The 22,153-nt window shown below is 38.2% G+C and overlaps 1 protein-coding gene across 1 annotated transcript in view; it reads left to right on the plus strand.

The window, feature by feature from the left end:
• The first annotated feature begins 1,125 nt into the window (after positions 1–1,125).
• Positions 1,126–22,153, plus strand: part of LOC145104496 (uncharacterized) — a 35,301-nt gene continuing 14,273 nt past the window's right edge. The window contains exon 1 of the mRNA XM_079041731.1: positions 1,126–1,224. Coding sequence (XP_078897857.1) covers positions 1,126–1,224 — 99 coding nt within the window. The remainder of the gene's footprint in view (positions 1,225–22,153) is intronic.

Here is a 22,153-nt window from a genome sequence, read left to right on the forward strand (position 1 = left end):
CGATGAACCACTTCCAATTATCTTTATTTTCTACATTCACAACCGCCCATGCAATGGGGTAAATTTGGTTGTTTCCGTCTCGACCAATGGCAACTATAAACTCCCCTTTAACTTTCCCTTTCAAGAAACATCCATCTAAATCAATCACCTTACGACAACCTTTCAACCATCCTTCTTTTAAAGCCTTCAAACAAATGTAAATTCTTTTGAAATATTTTGCATCCGGATTGACATCGACTCCAATTTCAACAGTGCTTCCTGGGTTTGATCTCAAAACTTCATGACCATAATCCCATATCCTAGCATAGTGATCAGTCAACTTGCCATCAATTAGTGTAAATGCTAATGCCCTTGCCCTTTCACACTGACCTCTGCTAAGCTTTAAAGAATAATCCTGTAAAAAATCAGCTTTCATTTCTTTGACTTTCGTTTTGGGGTTGCGAATTAGGTCATTAAGATAATGGTTAGCAATCCAACCCGGAGTTATCAATGACCCGAGGCTGTATTTTCGTGCACAAACATGTTTCTTTTCCAAAGATTTCACTTGCCAAGTTAGTTCATTCCCCATCCAAGATACCCAACATCTAAATGGACACTTATTCTCATCACTTTTTTTGCCACACCGTACTAATATCCTAGAACGATCACACTTGGCAAACCTCAATTGGTATCCATTAGCCACCACATAATTTGTTAGACAAAGCTTGAACTGTTCTGGGCTTTCGTATTTTTCCCCCAAGTGGGGTTCCATTTTATTTCAGGGTATCCTAGGGTTGTGTACAAGATATTGGTCCCCATATTTCTGACCTATATTATCTCCTTTGTCAGATTCTTCATTTGAAAAGGTCCATTCAGCATCATCAGATGATATGTCAGGCCATTCCACTTCTCCCTTACCAAATCATTCAAAAAAGGATCCCATATTGTCTTGTCCATTGTAGAAGCAACATATTCTTCTCCATCAGACTCATCATCTGTTTCATTCAAATCCTCCATATAAACTTCAACTTCCACATTTGAAGTTAAAGTCATAGCTGTTGGAAATCAGCCTCTTAAGACCCAGAAGCACACGCTGAACACCTATAAAAACAACTATTTGTATTAACACTAGTATATTACTTTCAAATGGGAAACTTCTTCTGTTATTTCTTCTCATCTAAAACCAACGATTACATCGAATATGAACGTAAGAGGTTAGAAAGATGTAGCCCTATGTATGTTTGGGTTTGTTCACATGGATGTTCCAACAATAGTTGTTGGTTAAGATTCCTTAAAGAATCAATGCAGACAAAAAAAAGTAAATAAAACATGCTATCTATGGAGTTAAAGTCACAGTGAACGAGAATTTTAAGTCACAGCGAATCAATGCAGACAAAAAAAAAATAAGATTCCTTAAAGAATCAATGCAGACATTTGAAGTTAAAGTCAAAGTGAATGAGATTTTCAAGTCGATTACCTTTTTTCTTGTGATTAACCACTAATTTTATGGTTGATTCCAAGAAGTTTTCCCTAGACAAACCCTTTTTTTACAGAATGATCGATTGGAGGTAAAAAAATGTGACAACCCGAAACTTTGTCCGTTTCCGTTTCGTGATTTCCGTTAATAAAATTCAAATTCGTTAACTTTTCCGTCAAACTTCTTGGTTTAGAAAATAATCTAGTTATATTTAATTAAATTATTTACGAGTCGGAACCAAAAATCGCACGGAAACCCGATTATTTCGAAAAAATCAAGCATTTGCGGTCTAAATGAGATTACGACCGTAAACGTGTTTACGGCCGTAAACTCGTTTACGACCGTAAACCTGTTTACGGTCAGTAACGAGTGGACCCCCCACAACACCCCTATAAATACGATGCCTCCACCTTCATTAGAACATTTCTGGCCAAAAACTCTCTTCTTCTCTCTCTAAGAACCTTAACCGTAAACACTCAAAACGCCTTCAAATTTCGGAAATCATCGAGAAAACCACGTTTGGGTCGCTTTGGAACGTCTCAGGGCACTCATCTCTTCGAAATCAGCATTCAACTCTAGTGTTCTTGAGTTTACGGTCAGCCTTCAGAAACCGTGAGTTCATACCCCTACATTTTTCCATATTTTCAATGTTTTCAGGGGGGGGGGAAGTACAAGCTAAACATAAATGTTTTCAAAACTTATGCAAATCTCATACTTTAACCCTTTTGTACTGTGTTGAGCATAAGGGACGTTTTCACAAAAATTTGCATAGTTTTCCGGACACGCTATTCACTATACATGCAAACTATAATCGGTATAGTTTGGGATTTTCTAAACATAACGAGTACAAAAACTTTCACTACTAAACATATGCACTAAGACAGAAATAGTTTACAGTTACATCACCACTTTATCATGGTTTTTCATAACTGTAATTATCATTACATACGGTATACATACGGATTTTCACTACGATAGAACGCTACTACACTACATGTAAACTAGATTGTACGATACTGTGAGGCGCTACTTCACTATTGTACCCTTAGGTGTACAGGGATAAATCCTACCACTATATAACCAGAGTCTCCTGGAGGGAGACCGTGAGATTTGTGAATAGATCTATTCGGGACTGACAATCCCACATCTGGACTGCTAGCAACAGTTAGGCGGGCACGCCTGAGATGTACACATGTCATTTAACTCGACGCCTGAAGAACGTTGGAAAGGTCTCTAGTCATATCAAGCATGGTTATACGACTCACAATATGTATAAATCACCTTTAGTTTACAACTTAACACTCTTCAACAGTTCTACTTTTACTAAATAGAACTGATACACACTACGCATTCTGGCTAAAGCCAGGGTTTTTCAAACAGAACCGATTATGCAATGGGTTCACATATAAAATACTTACACTTCATGATTAGTTTTAGCTAGTCACATGAGGTAGTATTTTCGCATATCACTACAGTTTTCAGTAACGAACATTCATGGTTTTATACGAAATCGATAACGCTACCTTTTCACTAAAGAAAATATCGGATTTTCTTGGAAATATACAGATATTCATGGTTTATTACAGAACTGATAACACTACATTTTCACTAAGGAAAATATCAGATTTTCTTGAAACTATACAAATATTTTCCGAGCTCATCAATGATTTTCACTACAAACCATCGCTTATGAACTCACCAGCTTTATGCTGATACTCTTTTAAACTGCTTGTATTATCAGGAAATCAGTAGACAGGTACTTGCTGGATTTTCGAGGAACGGGAGCAATAAGAGTTTTAAGTTTATACTATACAAAGCTATTGAATGTAATTCAAACAACGTTTCAAACTGATGTAAACATTTTTATTTTAGTATGCACTGTACTGGTTGTGTTGCTATGATTGCTATTATTCATTGGTTGTGATGCTACACATGACGGCCTCCGCCCCAGAACATTTCCGCCATCGGTTTCGGGGTGTGACAAAGAAGGGGTCGATGTATTGGAGTCGTATGCCACGTACACTAAAAAGAACGGGTAACCTAGGTTTACCGAATAAAATAGATATATTACATGGTTTGGGAAACAATAGTGGTTAAATCGAACAAAGAAATAATATAATGGTTTTTTTAAGCATTGACCTATAATATATAGGGTTTTTTCTGGGATTTTCCCTATTTTATAAAAGCTTATAATTATAAACTTTATTTTTTATGTATCTAGTTCAAGTATAATATTTATTTATAAGTGTGTTATAAATATAATCTAATTTATTTAACATTGTTGTAATGTAAAAAAATAGATTATATATTTGTTAAAAACTAATTAGTAGAAGGAGTGTATTTAATAATTTATGTAAGTTGCAAAATGGAATATACTAGGAATATTCTTTTTAGGATAAAAAAATAGGGTAAAAGATGGATTAGAGTTGGAGATGAAACACTGTTTACTCCATTAATTCCTCCATAATTGGGGGAAAAATGGAAATGGATTGGAGATGGTCTAAGATTGCAATTTGGCCTGTAGCATTCACTCGGGTTGAAATAAACCCATTAACTGAAATAGTCTGTTGCAGGAGTGATTGTAAGACTATGATTTTTCCCAAAGCATATCACTTGGGATAAAATAAGCCTACTGGCTAATATAGGTCGTATTGTTATGTATATGGTAATGTATGTGTTAGGATGTGAAGCTTTATTTGACATTGCGGAAATGTAGAAGTGCATAATCGAAAAGAACGAATTAACGTTTAAGCATAATTGTAAAGATAAAACGGAGTAGAACAAAACTTGTAGTAGAATGTGCTTGATCCTACAATATTATCTCTCAAACTAATCTACTCATCCATACAAAATGGGAGCTCTCTCAACCTACAAAGAACAATGAACTACTATATATAAGGAAGCACTACCTATAAGTCACAAGGCTTCAATTTCCACACATTTCATAAAAGGGGTGAAGTCTTCAAGTCATCACCACCTAGAGAGTTTTGCACCCCCAACATTCTCCCCCACAAAGTTTGGAATGGATGACTCGACTTCTTGTTCCAAAAGAGCGACTAACAAATAAGACCTCAATCATGACAAGAATGAAGTAGTGATCAACAAATCTTCAAATCTTCTATATGTTGGATTAAGGTGTTTAAGCCAATAACTAAATTGGTATATTCTTGAATTTGAAGCGAAGTCATTTTTTGGTTGCCATCAAAACTAGTATTTGGATAAAATGACTTTTGGAAGAAAATGTTGAATTGCTAATTTATTATATGATTTATAAATTGGAATAAATAGTTTATTAAAATATTATATGATTAATATGTTGATAAGAAATAATAATAATTAATTTAGAGTTAATAAGAAATTAATTGAAATTAATTTTTGGATTAATTGAATTAATTAAAAGTGTAGGGACTGTTTGGTTATTTATTGAAAGTTGAAACAGGAAACTTCTAGAACCCCATGGGATGGGGTGAACAAAATTTGGCTAGGAATAACCTAGAAATTTCATTCATGAGGCTTAGGATAAGGAGATAAGGCAGTTTTATTATTATATTAATTAATCTTGTCCTTATCCCAAAAACCCTAGCTTTGGCCTCAAGTTTCCTTCAACTATATAAACTCCTCCCTGACTCTCATTATTTCGTCAACTTCTTTTTTGCCTTCATAGAGCCGAAATTTTTCTCAAGCCTCTTCTTGCTACTAAGGTTTGGGGTATAAGCCATTAGAGACATCTATTCCTTTGGTGCTAGTTTTCCAAGATCTAGAAGAAGGATTCTACTTTGATTATTTGCAATAATATCAAAAGTTATGTAACCCTAATTTTTTATGAATTTCGATTTTATATCCTCTCTCCTAGGGTTTCTTGATATTCATAGTTAGTTGCTATCAATAGAGAAAACATAGATCCTTTTTAGGTTGCATGTGAACTTAAGGGTTTAAGTGTTTTTTCCGCCACATGTAATTTTTGTTTATAACCTAGAAAACTCATCATTGGTATCAAAACCTTAGTTTTCTATTTGATTATACATTAAAATGGATTGATCAAAATCAGGGTTTATGGAAATTAAACCCTAAAGGCTTAAATTTCGACTTGGCTAGGGTTTTCTGAAACCCTAGCCACCACCCCCTTATTTTCGAAAATTGTATGTTTATCCCTAGGGTTTACAGTTTACTTAATTATTATTTTAATATGATTTAAAATTCGAATAATTAAAACATGATAAACCCTACCCCTTTTCGAAAATTAGAAGGATAAGGGATTAGGATTAAATTTGCATTATTTAAATTAATTGTTTAATTAGTAATAATTATTTAGTCCATGAAATTAAATTATTTAATTATTTGTTTAATTGGTAAATAATACAATTTAAATTTATTTAGTTAATTGTTTAATTAAGATAAAATATTAAATCATTATTTTAGTTTAAAATTAATTATTATTAATTGTTTAATTCGAAAGATTAATTTTAAACCCTAGTATTTTGAAAAGTTTAAAATACACTGATGTGCACAAATTATACCTATCAACTTTTAAATTTATAACCTAACAAACTTATACTAACTATACACCTATATGCAATGTACCTAGTCAAATTATAGTATAGCTTGAGTAAGTTGGGTGTCGAACACATGGAATAGTATTTAATTAATAAAATAATTACTAAAAGCTAAATTAAGAAAAACAACTAAAAGTGGGGGTTTTATCTGATTTTACAATTTCAGACAAACTTAATCACTTAAATATCAAATTCAATCAATTACTAAAAACACTTCTGTTTAGTTCGAATCCACATCTCCTCTATGGTTAGCTACTAATTATGGATTATTAGAATTGGTTACCAACTTTTATATTATTAGTAATTTAAGTCCAAATTTACTAATGTTTCACTAATTCATTTAAAACTATGTATGGTCACACACAATCAAACACATAATCAGTTATGAATTATGAATATTTATTAACAAACACAATTATGGTCATAATTTATGTTCTCCAGCACAGCTAAATTTAATTACTTCAATTACTTATCTAAGATTGAGTCGATCTTAGCTCTAGCAATTAAATGGTCACTAAATCACTAGGTGTCAAGTTCATGTAATTTAATAATCACTAAGCTACATAGAACATGAATTCAAGCAATTAAAGTATCACACCCCCAAACCAAGGATGGCGGAAACGTCCGGGGGTGGAGGACTTCATGTATAGTATCACAACAACGAGTATAATAGTGCTCAAAGTAATTACAACCATCATAAATATAATTGAAAAAGTTACACCATAATATATGTTTACATGTTTCAAAATCAATTACATTATGATGACAAAATGAACTGTTTGACGACTTAATGTCCCATCCTCAAAGTGCTGATGTTTTCCTGTTTCACTGATTTCCTGAGAATACAAGTAGTTTTGAAAAAGTGTCAACAATTAAGTTGGTGAGTTCATAAGAGTTTTGTTTGAGAAAGAAACCGTTTTCCTTGTAAAAGCGACAGGGTATGTTTCCAGAAAATCCAATATTTTATTTGTTAAGTATGAAATGAATGCTCCTATGTTATGCGATAATGAACCCTAGAAGGACCCATAGATTCCTTCTATAGTTGCCCAGCGTATATAAGTTATATAAAATTTAAGTTAAATAAACCGTTGAATATAATGGGTCTGCCCTAGGTCCACAACCAAACAAGGAACAGGAGATAAGGCGGGCCCACCAATTCTAAGTCGACTATGACTAGATTTTTATATAACTTTAGCATATACACTTAGCAATTATAGCTGAAGTCTAACAATTCTAGACGAAATGTAGTTTTAATAGAAATATGTTTCCAAAGAAAATCCAATATTTTCCTTATAAAAGTGATGTGTTGTCTTAAATCCCAAGACCGAAAGTGTACAGTACTTTATAAAAGTGATGTGTTGTCTTAAATCCCAAGACCGAAAGTGTACAGTACTTTATAAAAGTGATGTGTTGTCTTAAATCCCAAGACCGAAAGTGTACAGTACTATCCATACTTATTGATATAAAAGTGATTCTAAATCGACATAAAACCCTTTTTGATTTGAGAAAAATCCCGTAAACTTTATGTGTTGTTAACTCCCTATGTGAGTCGCTATAACCATACTATGACTATGAACCTGCCACGACGTTTCTCAGGCGTCGAAAAAGATAATGACACTTGTCACCTCAGACCTGCCGGTCTAGCTGTAGCTAGCAGCTCAGGTGTGGTTTGTCAAACCAATATAGATTTATACACAACTATCACGTTCTCCCTACAAGAGACTCTGGTTATAACTACCAGGAATTTTAACATGTACTCTAGGAGTACTAAGAGGAATATCTCATAATTTACGTTAACAAGTTTACGTGTGGTGTGCGTAAGTGTAAAACCTTTTTCTGTGGGCATAAAACCTTCCGAACTATGTTTGTTGTGTTAATGGAATCATAAACTATACCTATAATAGTTTATCATGTAATATTTGAAAAACCCATTTGTTTTTAGAGTAAAACATTTCTCATGTAGGTAAAAATCCATAAACTATGCTTATTATAGCTTATTATATGTGTTCGAAATGAATGAAGAATCCTTATCATGAATGACTAAATTTCAGTTTATGATGATAAACTAACAAGAAAATACATTCAATATTTAGAACTTATTGTTATACACTTTCCTCAACATAATACAAAGTGTTATGAAAGTTATAAGTTGTTGACTAGTTTTTAACCGTTCTGCACTGTTTTAGAAAAATCATACGAAGTCGAAAACTAAATCTGTAAATTCTGAGAGTTCTCAAAATGTGTTTAGTTTATTCATAATTTTTATTATGATTTTTAGAAGTCTTTAACATGGGTTAAATTGTTCATATTCACAGACTGGTCCGAATTCGTTTCTGAAATGATAGGCAGTTTTGTGAAAATCACCATAAATCGTAGAAAAATCGTATGGAGATTTGCAAGTAGTAATTTTAAAGGTATGAACCTGAAATATTTGCATATTAAACAGTTTTGAAAGATATTAAGTCTAAGTTGGTCAAAACAGTCCGTGAATAGGACTCAACTTTTCTGATGAAAGCTGTTGTTTGAGTTTAATTAAGTTGTTGGTGTTTTAACTTGTATGCCCCCCTAAAACTAGAATAAAACATGAAAATGTAGGGGTATGAACTCACCTTGAGTGATTTCATTGGATGGATGATGGAGAAAAGAAGTGTTCAACTCACGAACACTTGGGAGATGCTTGAAGATTTGAAGATCTAACAACAAATATGACGATATTTGTGTAAGCAATCTATGATTTGGATGAAGGATAGTAGAATATCTAAGTGTAGGAGGAAGATACTTACCAAATGTGGAGGAAAAACCCAAGACCAGCCTTTGAATCTCAAATTTTTAGAGAGAGAAAGTGAGAGAGAATGAAGTTTGTTCTTTGGTGGAAAATGAGAGAAATGTGAGGAGAGAGGAGGGCTTTCCAGCTCTTGACCAAGTGTGTGGCTGAACAATGGTGGGAAAAGTACTATGGAATGACTAGGTATGGGTGAATAGTGACTAGGGGTTGTACTATGAAGGTATGGGGAGATTGCTTGTGTCCTTGTCCAAAGGATAAGTCAACACTCCACCTAAATATCTCACCAAATAGATTTTATTCTTAGGCAAGGATTTTCCCCAAAATATAGATAAAATATGAATATTTAGGGTTTTATATGTCAAAATACGAGTTTGGGTGAAATCCCACGTTAAAATAATTAAAAACGGGCTTAAAATGCTAAAAATATTGAAAACCGGGTGGAATTTGCTGAAATCCGAAATTGGGGCCGAAGGTCGCGAAGGCTCGGTCTTAGCAGCACTAGAACCGAAGGTAGAAGAGGAACAGAGAGTAGGGTTCGGCTGCGCAGGATCGCCTCTCGGACCAAATGTGCAGTCTGTTGGATATAGTGTCTAAGTCCATAACTATATTTGGTATGTACTTGATCCGACCCGACATGGTCCATTTGGGTTGCACTTCACCCGAACAATTTACGGATAATCTTTTGAGAATAGTATAAGTTATGATTTATTAATATATTATAAGTTCTAATATATTAATATAAAATCATATTATTTAATTAGTGTTGATCTATAATTAATTTAGAGATCAAAAGTATGACTGATTAAATATGGGCTCTTGTATTTATATAGTGTGGACTAATGCTTATTTGGAATGGGCTAGGCTTGCATGGAAAGTCCATGGATACTCCATGGAGCTTTAACCCATGGATCTCATGGAAATGAAAAGACATGGGTATTAGGGTTTACATGGATGTAACCCTAATCCACCACACTATATAAAGGAGGCCTTGGTTCTTGAAATTGCACTAGTTGATGTGAGAAAACTAAGAGGGCCGATTTCAAGAAAGGTTGTGACTATTCTCTCAAGTTTCCAAGTTTGTGGTGATTTGTGACTTCCATTTGAGGCATCCACATTATTGGTGCTAGGCTCTCAAACTCCAAACAATCAACTACTACTACAAGGTAAGTAATTCTACTAGTTTTATTTGATTCAAGTACCCCATGCCATGCTAGTTAGGATAAGAACCTTGGAAAAATAATTATTTGCATTTATCTTAGTCAAACATAGATCCAAGGTTTCTAGGGTTGCATGTACACCATAGGAGTGTTAGAATGCTCAAAACCCATCAGTGGTATCAGAGCCAGGTTTGTTTATTTGATACTTGATGCAAAAAAAAAAAAAAAAAAAAAAAAAAAAAAACTTGAAAATCGAAGTTTTGTTCAAAAGCTCGTATCAAAATTTCAAATTTTGTATATGTACTTACGATTCTTGAAATTTTTGATATGAACATTCATAAACATATGAGTTTAGAAGATCATAGAAATTATGTGCTAATAATTGATTAGATTAATTCTTGATCTTTATGTGTTTTAATGGAGTCCATAACTAGTTCTTAAGTTATGGATAACCAAAAGTCACATTTATAAATAACCATTAAAAGAACACATAGGTTACAAAAAATGAAGAGTCTTCATTTTTAATAACCATTAACTCATAAGTTATGAGAAATGAAAAGTCTTGAAAGTTTACAAAACTTGCCCTCAAGTTTTGGAACATGTAAAGTCATATTAAAAACTTTAGTTCCAACCCCTAGAATTTTAAAAGTTAAAATTCAACCCTTATACTTTATAATATTATAAGTTTAATAATATTTATATATGTATAAGATCAAGTCGTCTTACCGCTAGTACGCCTCATTCACGAAGCCGGTCTATAAGGGGGGTATAAGGTTGTTGCCTATAAAATGGCAACTTAATGGGTGTCAACTCTCACTCACCGCTTCCTTGATCGGTGGAGGGTCGTTAGCCGAACGGGTAGGACAAGGACTTATAAATTCTCATTAAAAGTATAATGATAATACTAAAGTAACTAAACTTTATTGAATTCTCAATCTTAGTTATTTTAGGAAAATGTGAATAAGGTGCTAATCCATGAAATTACACTTTACACTTTGTTTAAGTCGTTAGTGGAGCGTGTGTGGTTAACCGGCACACTAACTTGAACTTAACAAGGTAGGTAAAGGGTGACTTAATGTTTATCATAGTATCGATGGAGCGTGTGTGGTTAACCGGCACATCGATTGAGGGGTAATACATTAAGGGTACCAAGTAATTTGCATGGTTACTTCACACCTTGTTTTGTGATCCTCGGCATCCCAGTCACAAAACTTGAAGGGCACACTCGAGATTCAAACATGCCATTGAAGAAAGTTCAATGAATCTCAAAGAATCTAGGAGTTTCTAAACCAATTAAAACCTAATTAAATATTTCGTTTTTCATGGTGGAAATTGGTGAATCGTCATTCACCTACCTTCAAATATCTTATAGCTTAGATTACGACATCCCTCTTCTAAGTTATAAAATATTGTGTTGGGTCCTAGCCTTAATATTACATTTGGGTGTTTTGTTAAGGACTATCTCTATATCTAATCTAATCTATTCCCTCTTCTTTTCAGATGTCTTCCAATAACAATGCTTCTGGCTCAAACCCTACTAGCTCCTTATCTCTCATGAATCTTTGTGGGAGAGTCATCTTTGATGGGTCCAACTTTACAGATTGGATCAGAAACATCAGGATGGTCACTCGGTATGAGAACAAAGAATATGTTCTCGACAAGGAGCTGAAGGTACCCGAGCCAACTGCTACTCCTGAAGAGCTTGCTGAATATGAGGTACATGAAAGAGATGCTACAAAAGTGGCATGCATCATGATGGCCACCATGACAGTCGAGCTCCAAAAGTCCTATGAGGACTATTATCCTTTTGAGATGCACCAGGACTTGATGGACCGCTACCATCAAAGTGCTCGTCAAGAGCGATATGAGATAATGTCCTCCATGATAACAACCCGAATGAAGGATGGTGAACCCATCACGGGCCACATACAGAAAATGCAAAGGTATGTGGACCGTTTACTGAAGCTGAATGTGAACTTCCCTGAGGAGTTAGCAATAGACATCATTTTGCAGTCCTTGCCATCGTGTTATGATCAATTCCGCATGACATATCACATGAACAAGGAAGAAGTCACCCTCAACAAACTTCAAGGACTCTTGAAGACCGCCGAAAGTGGTCTAAAGGGTAAGTCGGTTGTTACTACTCCTACTCCTACTCCAACTGCGGCCAATGTCTTGGCAATCGGGGTTGGCAAATGGAAGAAGAGAAAGAACCCTTCTAAGGGTACCAAGGGTAAGACCCTTGAAGGCTCCTCTTCAAGCAAAACCAAGAAAGGTTTTGTCACTCCTTCTGCTAACCCTAATGAGGCCGAATGCTTCTATTGCCATGAAAAGTCGCACTGGAAGCGAAACTGCCCAAAGTACCAGCAAGATTTGAAGGATGGGAAAGTAAAACCCAACCATGCAGGTATATACATTATATTGTCTAATAACTCACCTCATTCTAAGTCTTGGGTCCTTGATACAGGTTGTGGTATTCACATATGTTGTGATTTGCAGGGACTAAAAAGAAGTGAGAATGTGGAGCAGGGAAAGATAAACTTGATCATGGGAAACAGGAAAGCTTCACCTGTCACCAAGATAGGAGTTTATTCCTTAGTGCTAAATAGTGGGTTTACATTAGATTTGAATAAATGTTATTATTCGCCAGAAATGGCAAGAAATGTTATTTCCTTTCATGCATTGTATAAACAAGGTTTTACCTTTTATTTTGATAATAATAATGGTAGTATTGATGCTTTCTTTAATAATGTTCTTTATTTTAAAGCATTACCTTGTGATGGCGTGTATGAAACTGTATCTGTTGTAGATAATCTAGGAAATAATGTATTGTGTATTAACTCTTCCACTAGCTTAGATAAAGCATCCTTATGGCATTGTCGTCTTGGACATGTAAGCAAGAAACTCATAGGCCAACTCCAAAAGGATGGAGTCTTGGAGTCATTTGACCTAAAGTCAGATGATAGTTGTGAATCTTGTTTGCTTGGTAAAATGACAAAGTCACCTTTTACTGGCACTTGTGCTAGGGGTGAAGGTTTGTTGGACCTCATACACACGGATGTATGTGGACCCTTCAGAACCGCCACAAGAGATGCTAATCGGTTCTATGTGACTTTTACTGATGATTTTAGTAGATATGGATATGTCTACCTAATCAAGCATAACTCAGAAACCTTTGAGAAATTCAAAGAGTTTAAGCAAGAAGTGGAGAATCAGTTGGGCAGGAACATTAAGATGCTTCGATCCGATCGTGGTGGTGAGTATCTTAGTACTGAGTTCCTTGACCATCTTAAGGAATGTGGGATTGTCTCACAATTGACACCTCCTAGGACACCACAGTTGAATGGTGTAGCTGAGAGGCGCAATCGGACCTTGTTGGACATGGTTCGTTCCATGATGAGTCGAGCTTCGCTACCAATCTCATTTTGGGGGTATGCCTTAGAGACTGCCGCCCATATCCTTAATCTAGTCCCTACAAAGAAGGTTGCCAAAACACCTCACGAGGTGTGGACTGGAAAAGTTCCCAATCTAGACCACATCAAGATTTGGGGTTGCGAGGCTTTCGTGAGACGCGAGACTCACGATAAGCTCGAACCCCGAAGCGAAAGGTGTATTTTCATCGGCTACCCATAGAAATCCTTTGGTTACATCTTCTACAGACCCAGTGATAATGTGGTCTTTGTAGCAAGAAGAGGATTCTTTCGAGAGAGAGAATTCATGAGCCAAGGAGACAGTGGGAGGCAAATTGACCTTGAGGAAATTCAAGAGTCAAGTGGTGAAGGAACCTCAAACCCTAGCCCTCAACCTGAGGAGGAAACTCCTGTTGAGCCAACTGAAGAATCTATACCTCTGAGGCGTTCCACCAGAGTTAGGAATGCACCTGAGCATTATTATGGTTTTCATATTACTGCAGAAGGTGAGACACTTATCAATGATAACACACTGGTAAATCTGGATGAGCCTAACAGCTACACGGAAGCCATGGCAGGCCCTGAGGCTGCTAAATGGAAAGAGGCTATGGATAGCGAGATACAATCCATGTATGACAATCAAGTTTGGAACTTGGTTGACAATGTACCTGATCGTAAGATAGTTGGGTGCAAATGGATCTTCAAGAAGAAGACCGACATGGATGGTAATGTACACACTTATAAGGCACGACTGGTTGCAAAGGGTTATTCTCAAATTCCGGGAGTTGATTATGATGAGATCTTTTCACCAGTGGCCAAGATTAAGTCTATTAGGGTTCTGTTAGCCATTGCTGCATTTCATGATTATGAAATATGGCAAATGGATGTCAAAACTGCTTTCCTTAATGGAAAGTTGGCTGAAGATGTTTACATGGTTCAGCCAGAGGGTTTTGTCAGTACAGAGTACCCCAGTAGAGTGTGTAAGCTCGAGAAATCCATTTATGGATTAAAACAGGCACCTCGCAGATGAAATCTTTGCTTTGATGAGAAAGTCAAAGAATTTGGCTTTTCAAGGAGTGAAGATGAATCTTGTGTCTATATCAAGGCTAGTGGGAGTATAGTCAGCTTTTTGGTACTGTATGTGGATGACATACTACTCATAGGAAATGACATCCCAACCCTGCAGGAAGTAAAGTCCTGGCTTGGGAAGTGTTTCGCTATGAAGGACCTTGGAGAAGCTGCCTATATCCTAGGGATAAGGATTTTGAGAAACAGGAGTAAAAGACTAATTGGACTTAGTCAAAGCACCTATGTGGACAAAGTGTTGAAAAGGTTCAACATGCATAACTCCAAGAAAGGAGAGTTACCCATCCAGAGTAACGCCAGATTGAGTAAGACACAAAACCCTAGTACTGAGGCCGAGATAGCAGAAATGAGTCGAATACCTTATGCTTCAGCTGTAGGATCGATCATGTATGCTATGACGTGTACTCGACCTGATGTAGCCTTTGCTTTGAGCATGGTTAGCAGGTATCAGGGGAACCCTGGAAAGGCACACTGGAATGCGGTAAAGAATATCCTCAAGTACCTATGGAGGACTAAGGACTGGGTCCTTACCGTCGGTGGCAGTGAGGACTTGAGAGTTGTAGGGTACAGTGATGCTAGCTTTCAGACTGACAGGGATAATTTCCGCTCTCAGTCGGGCTGGGTCTTTACTCTAAACGGAAGGGCAATTACTTGGAAAAGTTCCAAGGAGGAGACAGTGGCTGATTCCACTTGTGAATCAGAGTATATAGCAGCAAGCGAGGCAGCAAAGGAGGCTATATGGCTAAAGAACTTCATCGGAGACCTTGGAGTTGTACCAGCTATAAAGGAGCCAATGGAGATTTTCTGTGACAACAATAGTGCGGTTGCCTTAGCCAAGGAACCAAGAGATCATGGGAGATCCAGACACATTGACATAAAATATCACTTCATCAGACATCGAATAGAAGAAGGAATCCTCGTGGCAAAGAGGGTATCATCGGATGAGAACCCAGCAGATCCCCTCACGAAGGGACTGACTCGGGCTAAGCATCTCCAGCATGCTCGGAGCATAGGGCTGAAGGATGATATTAGTTTTAGTAGTTAGATAATCTTGAAATTTGTAAAATGTAATTGACATTTTGTTGATAAATAAAAGTTGTTATTTATGAGTAAAGTGTTGCTATCTCTTGTCAATCGTTTACTATTATTTCTTTTTGCATGTTTTGACTTCCAGAATAATTATGTTATGGTTTATATCATATTATTCAAACTCTCCACAGTCGGTCATATGTTGGAAGTAGATATGAATCAAGACTGTCATGGGTTGGCTTGTAGAGGTCTAAGATGTTAGACAAAGCGGGGCTACAGCACTCATGAGTGCTCATAAGTTATGAGTATTGGATTCAACCCACGCTCACTTGTATCACTTCATGGAATTTATCTCGAGTGATCGTGAGACAGTAATATCATATAAGTCTTCAAACCTAGAGATATGATTTGTTGCCTATGAGTTGGTTATGCATTGATTGCACGAAAACGCATTGGTAACTCGATGTTATAAACCGTGCTTTTGTGTGTAATTCAACAAGTAGTAGAGCAAACATATGAGTCGAAGTTTATCTGTTCCTTCTAGGGTTTCGGTTCTGATGCAAGGTTTCGGTTCTCAGGAGGTTCGGCTCCTTAAGAGGGTTCGGCTCCTTAAGAGGTTTCGGTTCCTTAAGAGGGTTCGGCTCCTTAAGAGGTTTCGGTTCCTTAAGAGGGTTCGGCTCCTTAAGGCTGTTTTTCGCGTAGACTTCCGTTTTCGAGCTGTTTTCATCAAATTCGAGGGTCGGGATGCCCCGAGTGATTATAAAAAGTTGAGAGAGATTTTGAGAGAGATTTGGGCGAGATTTCACACTCTTGGAGAGATTTCTCATACAGAGAGAGATCTGGGAGAGATTTCACATTCTTGGAGAGATTTCTCATACAGAGAGAGATCTGGTAGAGATTTCACATACTTGGAGAGATTTGGGAGAGATTTCACATTCTTGGAGAGATTTCTCATACATAGAGAGATCTGGGAGAGATTTCACATACTTTAAGAGATTTGGGAGAGATTTCCCATTCTTGGAGAGATTTCTCATACAGAGAGAGATTTGGGAGAGATTTCACATACTTGGAGAGATTTGGGAGAGATTTCACATTCTTGGGGAGATTTCTCCTACTTAGAGAGTTTTGGGAGAGTTAGAGTGAAAGAGATTGGGAGAGACTTCTTTTGTGACCTTTTTGAGTGTTTGGCTTCGCAACGCAAGGTTTGTAAACCTCGTTAAGTCTCGTTATGATTGTTAAATGCCCCCGAGGGGTATGGAATAACGTTCTATCGAGTAGATTCTTCACTTACCCTGATTAGGGTTTAGATTTTCCGAACACGTGAAAACTCTAAGTGATACTTTGTATTAAGATTGCGAGATGCTCAATAAGAAACATAATGGAAACCCTAATATACAAGGGTTAGATGAGTTGACCGGTTTGACTTGTTGACTTTAGTTGACTTTGACTTGGCCAAAAATTGACGGTTGTCACATAAAGTATCAAATATTAACATGCTAGATAGTAATAATCAAACACAAGCACATAACCAACTATTAAAATCCATAATTAATTAAACTAATCCATAAAGTTTAAGCTTCATCTAGCTAAACACAATCAGCTAGATTCAGCTACTCATGGCTGAAATCACACACTCAAATTCAATAAATAAAGACATGATTAAATGTACCAAACTAAAGTGATGACTATAATCTTCAATCTCTAGACCTTTAATCAATTCTCCTTCCTTGAGTGCTTAAACTTGGTTTCTCTGATTAAATTTCCTCCATAAATCTCTTTCTCACCCTCCAAGTCTCTTCAAAAACTCCCCAATTCATAAGTTCCAAGGACTATATATAGTTTTCGTAAAAGCTCTGCTCACGTCGTGAGATAAGGCATCTCACGTCATGAGCTTAGTTATTATCCGTATCGAACACAGACTCTGACTTCCCATGTTAATCTTCTAGAATCTTGAGGCTCACGTCGTTAGAAGGATTCCTCACGTCGTGAGATTGACTTTTTAAGCTAGAATCCTCTCCTTTTAAGCTCCAATCCTCCAAAGTTCTATTTCTTATCGCTTTTGGTCCTTTATCTTCAAGAATGTTCCTTTTGGCTGCAAAATAAAATTCAATCTCATAAGTATCCTATATCTTTGCAAATAACCAAAATATTAATCAAAATGCATTAAAATATTGCCTAAAATGTGTAGAAATATGGCAATATCATACACCTTATACAATATATATGATTAAAATTTTAATATATTATGTGTATAAGACAAGTCAGTCAAATCGCTAGTACGTATCATTCATTAAGCCATACTATAGGGGGGGGGGGGTATAAGGAAGCGGCCTATAAAATGGCCGTTGAATGGGTGTCCACTCTCACCCGCTGCTCCCTTGTATGGTGGAGGGTCGTTATCCGAACGGTTTGATAGGACATAACCTCTTAAAAGTATGATGCTATTAAAGTACTAGAACCTTTTGAATAAATCCCAACTCTAGTTACTTTAGGACAAAATGTAACACCCAATTTAAAATTTTTAAAAGCCTTTCCAACCATAAAAATCATTACAATTTTGTTTCAAAATGTATACTATCAGAGTTTTTCCCAGAAACATAGACAAAACATGAGGAGCTGTACGATCACGCCTTCGCCTTGCCGCGATCCCCTAATGTACCTGAAACAATAAACTGAAACTGTAAGCCCGAGAGCTTAGTGAGTTCCCCCAAAATACCCATACCCCCAACAATACACATATAATCATAACAGCATACTATGGGTCCAGTCAACCATCGGGTTGGAATACCCCAGGCCCTCAACCAACAGGTTGGAATGCCAACACACTATGGGTCCAATCATCCTCGGGATGGAATACCCCAGGCCCTCAACCAACAGGTTGGAATGCCAACACACTATGGGTCCAATCATCCTCGGGATGGAATACCCCAGGCCCTCAACCAACAGGTTGGAATGCCCCGGTCTATTGGTCTCCGCACAAAGCAGGTAAACCTCAACCGCCAACAACATGTGCACATACAACAGATAATTACATAACAGTCTATAGACAGAAACTGATCTAACAGATCATACCACATAGCACATAATACTATCCTATCTACCAGGATACCGATCTAACAGATCATACCATATAATGTCATCCTACCATCTAGGATACCGATCTAACAGATCATACTACCTAACGTAACCATATAACAATTCAAAAGGGCCGGCCTTGGTGCCTTAGACCCTTGAGTATAGTGAGGATAACTCACCTCGCAAATGTCGACTCGGAAGATAAAACCCAAATCTCGAATCACTTGGCACAGGCTCCACCACCTAACACCAAAGCACAATATACTCATAAGTCCTTAACCATATAAGGTACTCCATAACCCACTAGTCAACCCCTGGTCAAAGTCAAAGTCCTCAGTCAAGGTCAACAGTCCATGTTGACCCCAACTCGCCGAGTACCCTCGACTACTCGCCGAGTTCCTTGAAGCACAATCCAACTCGCCGAGTCATCGGGGTGACTCGTCGAGTTGCTTCAATTCTCGTTCAAACTTTAAGGCCACCCGTCAAGTTCCCTCCTTGCAACTCGACGGATACATACGCATACATATCCTAGGGAAAACTCATCCGACTCGCCAAGTTGTTCTTAAACTCGCCGAGTCTTATGGTAATCTTCATCGGACTCGCCGAGTTTTTCATCCAACTCGTCGAGTTCACGGCCATCTTCATGTGACTCGCCGAGTCAACCTTGCGACTCGCCGAGTCCATTCAGTCCTTTTTCCATACAGACTTGTTTTTGAGCCATGCAGCGGCTCCAAATCACAGATCCAAGCTTCTAGGGCATGCTTATCACGTAAAGTTGCAAACTTTACGTGCATGCATGGCTATTAAGGCTCTAAATGCCTAATTTAAGTTCTTAATGGAACTTCATGCTCAAGAGGGACCTTAATCATGACCAAAACTGAAACTTTATGCTTATAGAATCCAAGGAGGGTCCAGATCTAAAGTTACAACCTCAGATCTAGCCCATAGCTCATCTTTCCAACTTAATATCTCACCTAAAACCCTAAAACTCAACCAATAGAAGAGATTCACAAAGAAAAGGCGATTTGGTTACCTCCAGAAGATGATAACTGAGATAAGAGTTGATTTCCACACTCTACTTGCTCCAATCTCCTTCTCCCTCCAAGGATCCTCTCTTCAAGCTTCAAAACACACAATGGGCACACACACACCTATTAGGGTTTTAAGGGGCTCTCAAAGACTGCAAAGAGGCCAAAGGAGGCTTATCATTCCTTAAATAGGGTGCAAAACCCCGGGATTTAGGGTTTCATCTGCCAGCTCCTACTCGTCGAGTCCCTTAGTGGACTCGTCGAGTAGGTCACTAAACACGCGTTCCAACCCCGCTGCTACTCGACGAGTAGGGCAACCAACTCGTCGAGTAGGACATTAAACCAATTAACCTTTTATTTAAATCCCTACCTGGAATCGGGGCGTTACAATTCTCCCCCACTTGAACTAGACTCCGTCCTCGAAGTCTGCTGCAGCGAATAACTTCGAGTAATGCTCCCGCATTTCAGCCTCCGTCTCCCACGTCCACTCGGATCCCCTTCGATGCTCCCACTGTACTTTCACCAGAGATATCTCCTTATTCCTCAGAATCTTCCTCTTCTTCTCCAAAATGGCCACAGGTCTCTCCACATAGTTCAGGCGCTCATCGACCTGAATATCATCCAGCGATACTACTGCCTCCTGGTCCATGATGCACTTTCGGAGCTGCGAAACGTGGAAAGTGTTGTGTATCCGACTAAGCTCCTCCGGCAGTTCTAGCCTGTAAGCCACCTTGCCAACCCTGGCAATGATCCTGAACGGCCCAATATATCGGGGACCCAATTTTCCCCTCTTCCTGAAGCGAATCATGCCTTTCCAGGGCGAGACCTTCAGGAGTACCATGTCACCCACCTGAAATTCCAACTCAGATCGGCGTCTGTCGGCATAACTCTTCTGCTGACTCTGAGCGGTCTTCAAACGCTGTCTAACCTGCTGGATCTTTTCGGTAGTCTGCAAGACTACCTCCGTACTACCCATCACTCTGTGTCCAACTTTACCCTAACAGACCGGGGTGCGACATCTCCGCCCGTACAACAGCTCGAATGGCGGGGCGCCAAGGCTAGAATGATAGCTGTTGTTGTAGGCAAACTCCGCAAGCGGTAGGTGAGAATCCCAACTCCCACCGAAATCAATGACGCACGCCCTCAACATGTCCTCGAGGGTCTGAATAGTCCGTTCGCTCTGGCCGTCTGTCTGTGGGTGAATGCTGTACTGAAGTGCAACCGCGTGCCCAACTCCTCGTGAAACTTTTGCCAGAAGCGGGATGTAAACCTGACATCCCGATCAGAGACAATGGAAACGGGAACCCCATGGCGAGACACGATCTCGCGAACGTACACTTCGGCCAATTTCTCGGCCGATGAGCTCTTCCATATAGCCAAGAAATGGGCACTCTTGGTCAATCGATCCACGATGACCCATATAGCATCAAACCCCTTCGTTGTCCTCGACAACTTGGTAATAAAATCCATCGTGATCTGCTCCCATTTCCACATGGGAATCTCCAGGGGCTGCAGCTTGTCATATGGCTTCTGATGCTCGACCTTGACCATCCTACAGGTCAAGCACCTCTCGACGTACCAAGCGATTTCTCGCTTCATGCACGGCCACCAATAGCTCAAACTCAAATCCCGGTACATCTTGGTGGCCCCCGGGTGAATAAAGAAATGAGACTTATGAGCCTCCTCCATAACCGTCTGCCTAACCCCACCAGACATCGGAACCCAAACCCGACCGCATCGGGTCAATAGTCCCTGACTATCCTGTATGAACCGGGTATTCTCACCCTTGATTCTCTCCAGCTTCCAATTCTCCGGTCGCATGCCCTCTACCTGGGCATCTCTGATCAAACTCACAAGAGGAGAATCCACCGCTATCCTCATACATACCGCGGGGGTGGAAGACCCAGCTAACTTGCGGCTCAAAGCATCTGCAACCACATTCGCTTTACCGGGGTGGTAAAGGATCTCACAATCGTAGTCCTTGACTACATCCAGCCACCTGCACTGCCTCATGTTCAGGTTCGGCTGATCCATGATATGTCTCAAGATCTTGTGATCCGTGTAAATGGTACAGTGGACCCCATAGAGGTAATTGTTGGATTAATGTCTAAGTCCATAACTATATTTGGTATGTACTTGACCCGACCCGGCATGGTCCATTTGGGTTGCACTTCACCGGCACAATTTATATGGATAGTCTTTTGAGAATAGTATATTTATGATTTATATTAATATATTATAAGTTCTAATATATTAATATGGAATCATATTATTTAATTAGTATTGATCAAGAATTAATTTAGAATTAATTAAGTGATCAAAAAGAACTAATTAAATATGGACTCTTATATACATGGAATGGGCCAAGTTCATTTAGGTTGGGCTAAGCTTTCATGGATGGTCCATGGAGCTTTTAACCCATGGATCCTATGTAAATGAAAGGTCATGGGTATTAGGGTTTACATGAATGTAACCCTAATCCTCCATAATATATAAAGGGGTCCTTGGCTCACAAAATTGGCACAAGTGTGTGAAAATAAGAGTGGGCCGATTTTAGTGTGCATACATATTCTC

The sequence above is a fragment of the Lactuca virosa genome, chromosome 4 (assembly GCF_052849685.1).
Source record: "Lactuca virosa cultivar CGN04683 chromosome 4, Lactuca_virosa_CGN04683_v6, whole genome shotgun sequence".
NCBI classification, from domain to species: domain Eukaryota; kingdom Viridiplantae; phylum Streptophyta; class Magnoliopsida; order Asterales; family Asteraceae; genus Lactuca; species Lactuca virosa.